The sequence below is a fragment of the Salmo trutta genome, chromosome 11 (assembly GCF_901001165.1).
Source record: "Salmo trutta chromosome 11, fSalTru1.1, whole genome shotgun sequence".
NCBI classification, from domain to species: Eukaryota; Metazoa; Chordata; class Actinopteri; order Salmoniformes; family Salmonidae; genus Salmo; species Salmo trutta.
The window spans coordinates 3293890-3309867 of NC_042967.1; the positions used below are offsets into that span (position 1 = coordinate 3293890).

The 15978-nt window shown below is 42.4% G+C and overlaps 1 protein-coding gene across 1 annotated transcript in view; it reads left to right on the top strand.

Moving 5' to 3' along the window:
• Window positions 1-569: 569 nt before the first annotated feature.
• Window positions 570-15978, top strand: part of LOC115202086 (alpha-1D adrenergic receptor-like) — a 28766-nt gene continuing 13357 nt past the window's right edge. Inside the window, exon 1 of the mRNA XM_029765969.1 lies at window positions 570-2049. Within this exon, the coding sequence (XP_029621829.1) occupies window positions 1098-2049 (952 nt within the window). The 5' untranslated portion in view covers window positions 570-1097. The remainder of the gene's footprint in view (window positions 2050-15978) is intronic.

Here is a 15978-nt window from a genome sequence, read left to right on the forward strand (position 1 = left end):
GACAAAGACCCCATGCACAAAGCGAGGTCCATACAGAAATGGTTTGTTGAGATCGGTGTGGAATAACTTGACTGGCAAGCACAGAGCCCTGACTTCAACCCCATCGAAGACCTTTGGGATAAATTGGAACGCCAACTGCAAGCCAGGCCTAATCTCCCAACATCATTGCCCGACATCACTAATGCTGTTGTGGCTGAATGGAAGCAAGTCCCTGCAGCAATGTTCAAAAATCTAGTGGAAAGCATTCCAGAAGAGTGAAGGCTGTTATAGCAGCAAAGGCCGCACCAACTCCATATTAATGCCCATGATTTTTGAATGAGATGTTCGACGAGCAGGTGTCCACATACTTTTGGCCATGTAGTGTATTATATTCTACTGAAGAGTTTAGTTTGCATGTAGTCTGGCTTCAGGTTGCATATGTCAGCGATGTAATACTGAAGTAGTCTAAACATCAACTGAATATTAGGCTATGGGTAAAATATATACACTCGCGGCGACACTGGCATGCGTGTTGAGTGTGTGGAAACGGGCGCGACTCCCTCTCGTGGCATCGCAGTTATTAGGCGACGCGTCACTTAATCCACTTGCTAGGGAAGAGCGCAGAGCACAGATGCTGGGGTCCTAGGCAGGCTGAGACTCTGTCGTTCGGGTTGGACTTCTTACTAAAAGAATACCACCAGTGGACTAGAATCGGACCATCCGGGGCTATGGAGCTACAAAAATATACTTACTGATACTTCATTTGAGATTTTCTGACATTTCTACTACCTCAAAGAACTCAAAGAAAATCCCTGGCTGGAGCAGTCTTCAGTTTTTTAAATAAGGAATAGTTGATCCTGCATTTTCAGACAGAGGGATGGTGCTGTTATTGCGCATCGGTTTTATTTTTGTTGTGAGGGGGGAAATACGCATTTAACAGATGAAACAATCTAGATAACACTGGAGATGTTTATAAATTCAAGACAATTCACATATGTGAGAAGAATGTCCCATTTCATCTCGTTTTCTTTTCATATTGGAAACACACAAAACATTATGAAAACCACTTTCTTCTCCCTTGGAATCAAACTATAACGTTTTCTTTATGGAGTTTCAAAATGACATATTCTAATTTGATGAACGAAAGCAATGATGGAATATATTTTGAAAAAGCTCTCAACGAATCTTTCCTGGACCAAATCTTATTCACAGACAACAGCACCAACTCCACCAGCTGCACGAACATCACCCTGGACCCCCAGGTCATTGCGGTCGGGGTCTTTCTCTCCGTGTTCATCTTGGTGGCTATCGTTGGGAACATTTTGGTTATCCTCTCGGTGCTATGCAATAGACACTTACAGACCGTCACCAACTTCTTTATAGTCAACCTGGCCATAGCGGACTTGCTACTGAGCATTATTGTGCTGCCTTTCTCCGCGTCTTTGGAAGTGCTGGGATGCTGGGTGTTCGGCCGGGTCTTCTGCAACATCTGGGCAGCGGTGGATGTTCTCTGCTGCACCGCGTCCATCCTCAGCCTCTGTATCATCTCCATAGACAGGTACATCGGGGTCAAACACTGCCTCAAATACCCCACCATCATGACGGAGAAGAAAGCCGCTGTCATTCTGGTGGTGGTCTGGGTATCCTCCATGGTCATCTCCATAGGACCGCTGCTGGGATGGAAGGAACCGCCGCCGACCGACGAGAGCGTCTGCAGCATCACCGAAGAACCGGGATATGCCCTCTTCTCCTCGCTCTTTTCCTTCTACCTCCCGCTTATGGTCATCCTAGTGATGTACTTCAGGGTCTACGTGGTGGCCCGGAAGACTACCAAGAGTTTAGAAGCGGGGGTGAAACGGGAGAGAAATAAGTCTATAGAAGTGGTTCTTAGGATACACTGTCGGAGTATGCTGGAGGATACTTCCAAGAGTAAAAACCATCCCTTCCGGAGTTCGCTGTCCGTGCGCTTGATGAAGTTCTCCCGTGAGAAGAAGGCTGCCAAAACCCTGGCTATAGTCGTCGGGATGTTCATCCTGTGTTGGCTACCGTTTTTCTTTGTTTTACCACTGGGTAAGTGTTGGTTTGTTATTAACATTTAATTAGCAATTGATTGGGGGTTAAAGAGGTCCACAATAGAGGCTACAGTCTAACTGCTTCTCTGTTTTAACCATATGTAAAATATGTGTCTTATTTGTGTGTGCGCTCCCTCGTGTGATCAGTAGGATTCGCTGTATTGGTTGACGATTGTGCATTTCACTGCGAGGATGTAGCCTATACCTCGTGTCCATATCACTCAAATACGATTAAATTACGTTTAAGTTATATCTTGTTCACTGTGTTTATGTTTACATATTGAAGTGCACTATTTAAAAACGTGAAACATGAAGCAAGGATGTTTGAAATTCATCCAAGTGCATAATTATTATGAAAAGGTTGCGCGCAGCGTGCAAACTCCCAACACAATACACTCTTTTAATATCTGAAATTGTGAGGTATTGGTTTTTCTTTTTTTCCTTCTCTAGAAGATAAACGTAGCATACTGAGAAAATCCACAATTACGCACAATTACGCACGACATACACTCGGTAACAATGTACTAAAACCTATCACGAAGAGTTGTACTTGTGGCATCCGGCATCATTACACATAACTATAAGTCCGATTCTTCATATGCCTATATACATGTGCAATTCATCAATGTATTGTTTGCAGTCCATAGACATAAAATATCCTTCAAAGGCGTCATCAATTGTGCTTAAAGCCTTACTGTTTTGTAGCAGTATGTTGAAGAGCAAAAACAAGCCATTCCTATTCCTTTTCTGACAAAAAAAGTACACTCAAGAAAAACCATTTTATTTGTCATAGTGATTAAGGAGTCACATTAAAATATATAATATTCCCCACCAACATTAGACAACTATACAGAACATTTGAATTGCTTAAATAAGTACATGAAATCAATGATGAGAGAATAGTCAGATGAATTGATAACTGACACAGACGTGGTGGTGTAGCAGGAAGATTGGCATGCCATCAACCAAGAGGTTGTGAGTTCAAATCCAGGTGAGGACATGTTGAATCATAATTACTGTATACATGCACAATGTAATCATGTGTCAACTATGTAAGTAAAAAAAAAATGTATGTTAAAAGCTTTGTGTAATCAGTTGCACAGTTGTTTTTAGTTAAGATTCCCAAATAATAGTTTCTACTTTAATGAACGTATGAGTTGAGAAAACATCGTTTTAAATTGACAGAATTTTTTTGGGACACAGTTTTCTCAAGTTGGAGCTTAGTTTGGGCCAACTAAATGTTTTTAGTTCAGGTTAACACTTGGACAGAAAAGTTGAGTAAACAGAAAAGAAGCTGTGTAACCAGTTACTTAATAATAATTAGTTGAAATAACTAGAGTTGTGGGTGTTTGTTTTACAGTGAATTTCTCTGCAACAACAGGTCAATAGAAAAAAAGGAGTTGAAAGGGAGTAGAAGGTGTTCAAACACAACACATAGATACACAACACAATGTACTATGCAGATCATCAAACAGCATTGAACACAATGTGTAAGAGTATGTGCTAGAACCTTTGGCTGATGGTGATTTGAGAAACAAACAGGTGACTTGCTCACAGAGCAGCAGACAGTCAATCAAATGCTAATGAGTTGAAAGGTGCTTTAACGGTGAAATGGGGTCAGATGTAGAGACGAGAGGCATGACAGGAGGTAATTAAATGCCACCCTAATTATCAAGTAATAGGTTTTATATGGAGCATCAATGAGAAAGACTGGGGCATAGCGGAGCCATTTATGATAACATCCTACTGGGCAAATCTGGTTGAATCAACGTTGTTTCCACATAATTTCAACCCTCAAAAATGATGTGATGACATTGAATCAACATGGAAAATTGATTGGATCAATGTAAAGGGCATTTCATATCTTTTTCACCCAGATTTTAACCGAAGTCCAATAACATGGTGAATTTTTTTGTTGATTTCACGTTGAATTCACGTTAGTTGACAACTCAAATCAAAACTAGATGTTGAACTGACGTCTCTGCTCACTGTGACGTCAAATAAGAAAGACACACACATTGTACACACCAATGGCGGTCAGTGCCATTTAAGATGAGGGAGGACACACCTTTCTTTTCATGAGCATGGCCTCTTACCATTGGATGGCTGTCATTCATATTCCATTCACCCAGTTCAATGTAAGAGCGATAAGTTAAGGCTACTACATGATACTGACGTTTTCCCTATACCCATCATGAGGTTGCTACAACCTAGCCTATGAATGAAAGTTTACAACGTAGGTGCACACAGGTCGAGGGACCATTTTGAGGTGACAGAAAGTGTCATATGGACAGACAGTGACACATTCAATACTGCCTTGCACACTCTTGCCTGTATCTAGCTGATCTAGGGTGTAATCATTAGTCGAACAGTTGCAAACAGAGAGTTTCTATTGCACAAATTCAGGAAAGTGTATCCCCGTTTCATTCTGATCACTTCCATTTAAGAAACATTTTTCAACAGAGTTTGGCTAAATGAATACACCCCTGATCACACGTAAACACAGTTCACTTTCATAGCAGCCACGTTGTAGTCCTTCTCGCATCTATGCGTTCTCCTCTTACCTTTTCACTTCGCTTGTGGACTTCAATCCACAACACACCGGCTAAGTCTATGACATTAAAATACCTATTTATTCTGTTCCGTCTGACTGCGCAATCCACTGTTTCATCAGATTAGCCAGGGAATGTATAAAGCATCCAGACATTTTCTCACATTTCTTTTAGACTAACATTTAGTTTTCAATGGCGGAAATGTGTATAAACCTTGCTGTCTGTCTCTATGACATTTACAACATTGTTTCAATATTCAAATTCTATCTCCAGCTGACCCATAGTAATGAATGTGTCGGGAGTCGGAACGAGACAGACAGGCAGGCAGCGTTTCCGAGCCAGTCGAAATCATGAATCAGCTGGCATCATTTTTATGGATATACAGTGCATTTGGAAAGTATTCAGAACACACTTTCTCTACATTTTGTTATGATACAGCCTTATTCTGAAATTGATTAAATTGTCGTTGTCGTCCCCCCCCCCCCATCAATCTACACACAATAGTATTCAGACCCTTTACTCAGCACTTTGTTCAAGCACCTTTGGCAGCAATTACAGCCTCAAGTCTTCTTGGGTAGGATGCTACAAGCTTGCCAAACCTGTATTTGGGGAGTTTCTCCTATTCTTCTAAGCAGATCCTCTCAAAATCTGTCAGGTTGGATGGGGAGAGTCGCTACACAGCTATTTTCAAGTCTCTCCAGAGATATTTGATCGAGTTCAAGTCTGGACTGTGGCACTCAAGGACATTTAGTGACTTGTCCTGAAGCAACTCCTGTGTTGTCTTGGCTGTGTGCTTAGGGTCATTGTCCTGTTGGAAAGTGAACCTTCACCCTAGTCTGAGGTCCTGAGCGCTCTGGAGCAGGTTTTCATCAAGGATCTCTTGGTACTTTCCTCTGATCATCTTTCCCTCGATCCTGACTAGTCTCCCAGTCCCTGCCACTGAATAACATACCCACAGCATGATGCTACCACCACCATGCTTCACCGAAAGGATGTGCCAGGTTTCCTCCAGATGGGACGCTTGGCATTCAGGCCAAAAAGTTCAATCTTGGTTTCATCAAACCAGAGAATCTTGTTTCTCATGGCCTGAGAGTCTTTAGGTGCCTTTTGGCAAACTCCAAGCGGCCTGTCATGTGCGTAGTGGCTTCCATCTGGCCACTCTACCATGAAGGCCTGATTGGTGAAGTGCTGCATGGTTGTCTTTCTGGAAAGTTCTCCCATCTCCACAGAAGAACTCTGGAGCTCTGTCAGAGTGGCCATTGAGTTCTTGGTCACCTCCGTGAACAAGGCCCTTCTCCCCCGATTGCTCAGTTTGGTTGGGCGGCCAGCTCTAGGAAGAGTCTTGGTGGATCCAAACGTCTTCCATTTTAGAAAGATGGAGACCATTGTGTTCTTGGGGACCTTCAATGCTGCAGAAATGTTTCGGTACCCTTCCCCAGATCTGTGCCACACAATCCTGTCTCTGAATTTTATGGACAATTCCTTCGACCTCATGGCTTGGTTTTTGCTCTGACATGCACTGTCAACTGTGGGACCTTATATAGACAGGTGTGTGTCTTTCCAAATCATGTCCAATCAGTTGAATTTCACACAGGTGGACTCCAATCAAGTTGAAGAAACATCTCAAGGATGATCAATTGAAACAGGATGCACCTGAGCTCAATTTTCGAGTCTCATAACAAAGGGTCTGAATACTTATGTAAATAAGGTATTTCAGTTTTTATTTTATTATACATTTGCAAAATAAAATTAAAATATGTTTTCGCTTTGTCATTATGGGGTATTGTGTGTTGATTGGTGAGGACATTTTTTTATTTAATATTTTTTTATATATAAGGCTGTAACGTAACAAAATGTGGAAAAAGTCAACGGTCTGAATACTTTTCGAATGCACTGTATACAAAGAAATGTCAATTGAAAAAAGGTAAAATGAAATGAAGTGCAGCTAGTTTACAGTCTTTCCAGCTTCAGTTGGAAGTGATTGTTTTATCTGTGTTGTTGGCTAGCTCCTCAGAACAACAGTGTCCTAATAAGTGAGCACATTTTCTATGCCAGGCGAAATCGCACCTCGTAAGCTCATTTTTATGGATGCATCCAAATAAATGTCTCTAGAAAACAGCTTAATACAAATGCAAATGCAGCTACTGTTGCTGTTATTCTGACTACACTTTTTGAAGTGACTGTAAGTTAGCTGTTGTTGGCTAGCTAGCAAACAAGGGATAAGAACGTTGCCAGCCAGTATGGCAATGGAACATTTAGAAGGAACGACTGGGTTTGCTAGCTAAGTAATTGAAATTGAAAGTGAAAAAGATTAAATCTCTCTATCTCTCTCTTGCTTTTCCTTTGTGTTGGAAGAAATGTATTTGTTCAAAACTGTTCAACTATTGTCTTTCTCTCTCTTTGAGTCAACTACTCACCACATTCTATGCACTGCAGTGCTAGCTAGCTGTAGCTTATGCTTTCAGTACTAGATTCATTATCTGATCCTTTGATTGGGTGGACAACATGTCAGTTCATGCTGCAAGAGCTCTGATAGGTTGGAGGATGTCCTCTTGAAGTTGTCATAATTACTCTGTAAGCCTATGGAAGGGGGTGAGAACCATGAGCCTCCTAGGTTTTGTATTGAAGTCAATGTACCCAGAAGAGAACAGAAGCTAGCTGTTCTCCGGCTACACCATGGTGCTACCCTACAGAGTGCTGTTGAGGCTACTGTAGACCTTCATTGCAAAACAGTGTATTTTAATCAATTATTTGATGACGTGAATATATTTAGTCTAGTTTAATCTAAAAAGTATAACTTTTAAAATGTTTTAACATTAAAAAAATTATGAAATTCACTGATATCACGTTCTGACCTGTAAGGTGTTATTTGTTAGTGTTTAGTTTGGTCAGGACGTGGCAGGGGGTATTTGTTTTATGTGGTTCAGGGTGGTTGTGTGTATATGTCCATGTAGAGAGGGGTATTTGATTTATTAGTCCAGGGTTTTGGTTATTGTTCTATGTTAGTTTATTTCTATGTTCTGTCTAGTCATTTGTATTTCTATGTTTAGTTAATTGGTGTTGGGGCCTTCAGTTGGAGGCAGCTGTCTATCGTTGCCTCTGATTGAAGGTCCTATAATTAGGGGTGTGTTTGTATTGTGGATAGTTGTATTCTGTTTTGTGTTCTTCACCTGACAGAACTGTTAGTGTCGTTTTTGTAATTGTATACGTGTTTCATTTTGTTTCACCTTCTTCAATATTAAAAAAGAAGATGAGTATACACTTCCTTATTGCGTCTTGGTCCTCCACACACGACAATCGTTACAGAACTACCCACCACAACCGGACCAAGCAACAGAAGAGGGAGCAGCCAAGGAAGCAGCATGACTACAGGGAATCGTGGTCATGGGAGGAAATCCTGGCGGGAGAAGGTCCGTGGCGAAGGAACGGTGAGGACCGGGAGAAGTACGTTGGGACGAGGCAGCCCCAATAATTTTTTTTGGAGGGGCACAAGGGGTGGGTGGCTGGGCAAAGGATGCCCCTGAAGCCAACACCTCGTGCTTATTATGGGGAGCACATGGAGTGGAGAGCGCCGAAGTACGAAGAGGTATGCAAGATCTCGCCCATGCGCACGCACAGTCCGGTGCGTGTGATCTCAGCCCCAAGCAAAGGCCGTGCTAGAGTGGGCATCCAGCCTGGAAGGAGGATGCCAGCCCAATACGTCTGGCCACCGGTACGCCTCCAAAGTCCAGGCTACAGGACACCTCCTCTACGCACGGCGACCATCAGGCCCCTGCATAGCCCAGTCCGCCCTGTACCAGCACCCCGAACGTACAGGGCTACTACTGTCATCCAGCAAGGACGGGTTGTGCAGGAGGTGAGCTCGAGACTTCCAGTACTTACCCAAGGCCCGGTGTATCCTACTCCTGCTCCTTGTAGAAGCCCACAGGTGCGTGTCTCCAGTCTGGCTCCTCCGAAGCCAGCACCGCGCACCAGGCTTCCCGATCGGCAGCCTAGTACAGCTCGACCTATCCCTGCTCCCCGCACAAGCCTACAGGTATGTCCCTAGTCTGACTCCCCCGAAGCCAGCACCATGCACCAGGCTCCCAGTGCGGCAGCCCAGCCCAACTCGTCCTACTCTTGCCCCTAGCACTAGCCCTGAGGTACATGGGCCTAGTCCGGCGTCCCCTACGCCAGTCCCACGTACCAGGCCTTCAGTGCACGCGCCTCGCCCAGATGGCACAGCGACAGCGTCTCGCCCAGAGTGCCCAGCGACAGCGCCTAACCCAGAGTGCCCAACGACAGTGCCTCAGCCCGAGTGTCCGGCACCTATGCCCGAGAGAGTCGCCCTCCAGTCCGACGCAGCCAGAGTCGCCCTCCAGTCCGACGCAGCCAGAGTCGCCCTCCAGTCCGACGCAGCCAGAGTCGCCCGTAGCGAGGATCCCAAGTCCGAGGTCGACAGAGGGACCTCGCCCCAGAGATTGCAAAGAAGAGGGGTGAGCAAGTGGCAGAGCAAGGGATACGTCCCGCTCCAGAGCCACCTCCGTAGGGACTAGTATGCGGGAAGGGGGGAGCGTTGCAGAGGCATCATCGGTGACGGTGGCCGCCCTCCCTTCCCTCCCATATAAGCTGGGAATTTTTTTCTGGGGGGGGGGGTTATTTTTGTATTTTCTTTTTGTTAGGTGCATCCGGGGTTTGCAACTTTGGGGGGGTACTGTCACGTTCTGACCTGTAAGGTGTTATTTGTTAGTGTTTAGTTTGGTCAGGATGTAGCAGGGGGTATTTGTTTTATGTGGTGCAGGGTGGTTGTGTGTATGTGTCCATGTAGAGAGGGGTATTTGATTTATTAGTCCAGGGTTTTGGTTATTGTTCTATGTTAGTTTATTTCTATGTTCTGTCTAGTCATTTGTATTTCTATGTTTAGTTAATTGGTGTTGGGGCCTTCAATTGGAGGCAGCTGTCTATCGTTGCCTCTGAAGGTCCTATAATTAGGGGTGTGTTTCTATTGTGGATTGTGGGTAGTTGTATTCTGTTTTGTGTTCTTCACCTGACAGAACTGTTAGTGTCGTTTTCGTAACTGTATACGTGTTTCATTTTGTTTCACCTTCTTCAATATTAAAGAAGATGAGTATACACTTCCCTGTTGCGTCTTGGTCCTCCACACACGACAGTTGTTACAACTGAGGAGTACAGTCCTCCCCATCCTCTTCTGAGGAGCCTCCCCTGGTACACACACACACACACGCGCTCTATACCTCGTCCTTTCTATTGCATTATTCACAGTATGTATCAGGAAAATCATTCAAAAGATGGCCAGCACCACTTCATTAGTTCCACCCAGCGCTCAAATTGTTGGCTGCAGTTCTGTACTCTTACAACAGAACAAATGGACTGTGCCCCCCAAGATAGACAAAAGATTTTAGAGATGGGTAATTCTAAAAGAGTTATTCAGGCAAACATTGCTTTTGGAACAATGCGGGAGTTTAGTCAGGCACCATAGAGTTTAGAGAGGGAGGCATCTTTTAGAAGTTGTACTCTACCTCTGAGAGTCAACAACTAACTTTGCGATAGTGCTTTCTATAATGGGAAATCCTATTCGCACCACAGGTGTTACGTTGAAAAGGAAAGTGTGTTTAAAACCATTGGGGATTTCCATCTCATTGGACCACTGTAACATTGTTGCAAGCCAACACATCCTCGTTGTTTTGTATAAGCCTACACATAACATACTATGCCTACTAATCAAGTTGAGTTCCTTAGATTTCATTTCCTACAATCCCCCGGAATGTTATTGTGCATACTTGGCTGTTGGTTGGCTGATAGCGTCTCCTGGCTCGGCCCCAACCAGCACGCTCTGCTACTTGTGCCAGGCTAGCTGAGGCCCCCCAGCCCCAGCCTCCCAGCCTCTCAGTCCCCAGCTCCCCAACCTCAATTCAATTACTTTTAAGTTATATATCTCTTTCACTGTGCTTATGTTTACATATTCCAAGTGCACTATTAAGAAAGTGAAATATTAAACGAGGATATTTAAATTTCATCGACACGAAAGAGTCTATTAAGAGAGATGGGTAATTCTAATTGCAGTATTCAGGCCGCTGACCCCAGGAACCCAACGGTCCACTGCCCTTATGACAGCTGTAATTGAATTCCTCCCATAGTCTCAACAACACACGCCCAACAGCCAGGATGAGGGGAAGAAAAAGGAGGAGGGGGAAGGGAGGAGGTAAAGATGGCACCATTCCACACGTACAATACCCCTCTCGTTCTTTTGTTCTCCCCCCCTCTCAAAACTTCTCTGCCTTTCCGCTTCATGTCTCTGAGTTAGCCTTTGCATGCAATGGCTTGGTAGAACGAAGTGAGAAACATGGCTTGGTAACCTCATGATAATGCACAGAGCGAGGAAGTCAACTACCAAGACACTACATTCAGGGCGCAACAATAAATCCACAATAAGCAACCACTGAAGGCATTGTCATTATCTTAGGCTAAAGAAATGTGGCTCTGATGATGCTCGTGACTCAATTTCTGTGGCTCCAGTCCCCATGACACATCTATTTGTGTTGGAACACAAGCTTTTAGCATTTGTCCGAACACACAAACGTAAACGTAAACGCACCGTACACAAACACACACACACGGCCTTAAATAGTTACCAAAATCTTTCCAACGTCATCATCTCACCACTCAAATGTAGAGCGACTCTCCAATTCTATGAATGCAGAGCAGTTCAAAAGAGATAATGTTTAACACTTCTTCTATGAGCCTTATCGCTGTAGGAATGTCCGTGTTAATGTGGTGGCGGAACTGCGACAGACTGACAGCAAGAGAAAATAATGTAATACAGTCAGCCCAACGTTTCACTTTTTCCAATAAACAAAATGTCAGTTCTGTCCATAGGTCTAATCCGAAAAAACAGAGAAAAATATAAACTTTGTGCTGTTAAGCCGAGGAACAAAACAAAAAATACATTTTGAGGCCGTAATATCTCTGCCTTAAGGAGATAAACTAGTCATATATTATATACAGTAGGCAATGTGTATAGTAATGTGACAGAAACCTTGATAAAGGATACACAGGAAGGCATAGCAAGCTCTGAGGCATTACAAACATTAGTAATGCAACTCTAACCATATACAGTACCAGTCAAAAGTTTGGACACACATACTCATTCAAGGGTTTCTCTTTATTTTTACTATTTTCTACATTGTAGAAAAATAGTGAAGACATCAAAACTATGAAATGACACATATGGAATCATGTAGAAACCAAAAAAGTGTTAAACAAATCAAAATATATGATGAAAGCTTTGCACACTCTTGGCATTCTCTCAACCAGCTTCACCTGGAATTCTTTTCCAACAGTCTTGAAGGAGTTCCCACATATTCTGAGCACTTGTTGGCTGCGTTTCCTTCACTCTGCGGTCCAACTCATCCCAAACCATCTCAATTGGGTTGAGGTCTTCACGATTATTCTACAATGTAGAAAATAGTAAAATAAAGAAAAACCCTTGGAGTGAGTAGGTGTCCAAACTGTTGGCTGGTACTGTAGATATCCGAACTCTGTACTTTTACAAACAGAACAGACACGTTGTACGTAACCTGAAACTGTAGTTACGTATCGCTTCTGATTGTTACAAAGGCATCTGATGATGGCCTCGGCACCAGTATCAAAATGTTATTGAAGACACTGATGTTGTAAGGAAGGAGGCCTTTGACTCCAAGCAAAACGAGACTACTGTATGGATTTGTCCCAAAATGGGCTCCCGAGTGGCACAGCAGTCTAAGGCACTGCATCTCAGTGCTAGGGGCAACAGACCCTGGTTTGATTCCAGGCTGTATCACAACCGGTGATTGGGAGTCCCATAGGGCAACGCACAATTGGCCCTGCGTCGTTAGGGTTTGGTTGGGGTATGCCGTCATTGTAAATAAGAATTTGTTCTTAACTGACTTGCCTAGATAAATAAAGGTTGCACCATCTCCTACATAGTTCATTACTTTGACCAGAGCCATATGGGTCAAAAGTAGTACGCTATATAGGGAATAGGGTGCCATTTTGGACATACCACATGACTAATATGTTGTTGCGCTTTTTTCGCATGATACCATTATGAATATCCCCATACCCGTGGCGGGGGAGAGGTGGGAGGGGGAAAGGGGAGCTCTGCCTTGCCAAAGGAAATAATTAGCTCAGGAAAAACAGGCCTGCACGATGTTATCTTTGAGGATTTTTTTTTTCATTTCACATTCTTGATAGGTTCTGAGAATACTTTGGCCAATAGCGAGAGGGGCTTTGCCATTTGTTTCTCTCATCATCTATTTGAAAGAAGACAAACTGTGAGGGCTTGTCAAATTTAGCAGGTTGTGTCCATAGACTACCTCTGTAAGCATAGCCTTCCCCCTTGGCTATATATATATATATATATATATATATAGTGATCAATGTTGGTCTAATTTTCCATGGGTTTGCCTTTTCCCCAATGTTGGTCCAATATTCCACCTGCTGTAGGCCTATCGGATGCAATAATAATTATTCTTCCAAACTTTTTTTTGTACGGCCAAATGGGTGTTACACTTAGAGAATATCTGTCCAACTCCTTTCTCCATGGCACTCATCTATTCACTCTGATTCATAATGGACCACTATTCCCAGAAACCAAACCAGTAAAAACAGATGGTTGAATCAATACTATGTCATCTTGTGCTTTTCTCAGCCACATCTCTAAAGGACATCCAACATAACCGTTCTGGACCAAGCATTTTACTACTCACCTTCAACACGCCATAAAACAGATTTAAAGGGATACTTTATCCAAATGACAAAATTACACATTGGTTTCCCTACCCCGGTCTATGGACATGCGGAGTGCGGTGTTACCTTGTTCATAGACTACTTACAGGAATAAGAAAAACTATGTCATTTTTTTATTTGGTTGAACTATACCTGTAATACTCTCTTGAATGGGGCAGCAGGTAGCCTAGTGGTTAGAGCATTGGATTAGTAACCGAAAAGTTGCAAGATCAAATCCCCGAACTGACAAGGTAAAAATCTGTCATTCTGCCCCTGAACAAGGCAGTTAACCCACTGTTCCTAGGCCGTCATTGAAAATAAGAATTTGTTCTTAATTGACTTGCCTAGTTAAATAAAGGTTCAAAAAATAAATACCATTTAAAAAAAATATAAACTCTCTTGAAAACGGATACCCTATAAAGGCTTACAGAAAGTGTAAGTAAAAACCGCAAGTTAGTTTTCAAAGTATCTAAGTATCATATGGCCCAGCCAGATCCATCAGCCAGATCCATCAGTCAGACCTGTACGTGACTCACTTCAAGTGAGTGGCATCTGTCAAAGCTTGTGCAGCACTCATTACACTGTTGCATGGTCCTTTGTAGCCCTCTCCACTCAAGGTTTCAATTACAAAGCATTGATTCATAGAATAGTGACCTTTGAGTGTCGTCTTCAATTAAGTAATCCTCTCCCCCAACACTACACCGCAGTTGATTGACAGGTAGGTAATTTGCTTATTATAAATGTCTGACATACTGAATAGTTTCCCGGTAACACTTAACTTAAAACATGCCGTTATAATGCTTTATAACTTTTTGTAAGCATGTATCAGCCGTTATAACTGTGTCACAATGTATTATATCTGCTGGTTCTAAGTATTACAGAGTTTCTCCTGGAATTGGGAATATTACAGCTGAGACGTCACCAGCTCGTCATGCACTTAAAAGTTTACAAACCTGCATTTTTCCAAGCATTCAATTTATAGCTTAAATTGATGTATACAGTGCCTTCAGAAAGTATTCACACCCCTTGGCTTTTTCTGCATTTTGTTGTGTTACAGGCTGAATTTAAAATGGATTCAATTGAGATGTGTTGGTCACTGGCCTACACACAATATCCCCATAATGTCCAAGTGGAATTATGTTTTTAGAAATGTCTTGAGTCAATAATTATTCAACCCTTTTGTTATGGCAAGCTTAAACAAGTTCAGGAGTAAACATTTGCATAAGAGGTCACATAAGTTGGATGGACTCACTCTGTGCAATAACAGTTTAACATGATTTTTGAATGACTACCTCATCTCTGTACCCCACACATACAATGATCTGTACGGTCTATCAGTTGAGCAATGAATTTCAAACACAGATTCAACCACAAAGACCAAGGATGTTATCCAATGCCTAGCAAAGCAAGGCACCTATTGGTAGATGGGTAAAAATAAAACAACCAGACATTGAATATCCCTTTTTGATCATGGTGAAGTTATTAATTACACTTTGGATGGTGGATAGATCAACAACATTGTAGTTACTCCACAATACTAACCTAAATGACAGACTGAAAAAAAGGAAGCCTGTACAGAATACAATTATTCCAAAACATGCATCCTGTTTGCAATGAGGCACTAAAGTAAATTCTAATTCACCTTTCAGCTGGACCATAACCTAAAACAGAAGGCCAAATCTACACTGGAGTTGCTTACCAAGAAGACAGTGAATGTTCCCGAGTGGCCTAATTACAGTTTTGACTTAATGTGGCTTGAAAATCTATGTCAAGGCTTGAAAATGGCTGTCTAGCAATGATCAACAACCAACTTGACATAGCTTTAAGAATTGTAAAAATAATTTACAAATGACAGTCATCCATGATTCACCAAACTATATTTTGAAAGAGGAAGCAACATACTTTAAGCATTTGTTTTAATTTCAGTCTCCTCCAAATCCACTAACTGAAGTTACTTGAAAGGATTTAAAAAAAAAATAATAGCGTAAAATTAACAGCTATACAGAAAGACTCATTGGACGCCTAATTACAGAGGAGGAACTTCTAGATGCAATTAAAGCCTTCAAGTCTGGGAAAACTCCAGGGCTGGATGGCATACCAGTTGAGGTACAGTACCAGTCAAAAGTTTGGACACACCTAGAAAGAATTTAGAAATATTGCACAATCCAGGTGTGCAGCTGGTCTGTATTTCATTTTCAATACATTTTCTAACATTTCAAAAACTTGTTTTCACTTTGTCATTATGGGGTATTGTGTGTAGATGGGCGAAATAATTATCATATTTAATCAATTTTGAATTCAGATTGTAAGACAACAAAATGTGCAATAAGTCAAGGAGTATGACTACTTTCTGAAAGCACTGTAAGGCTGGGACTCTGGCAACTCTGTTAAACTGTCACGACTGAACTTTCCAAAACCATATCCTCACAAAATACTAAAACAAAACATCTTCTCGATAGAGAAGCTCCACATAAAAGAGACTCCGTAATCTCCTAAAAGCAGCTTAAGTACTATAAAGTAGTTATTCATCTCCGGCTGCTGATGTGGTCATGGCAACAGCGGCGATGTGTCAAGGCAACAAGCCAAATCAATCCAGGCACTTCCTCAGT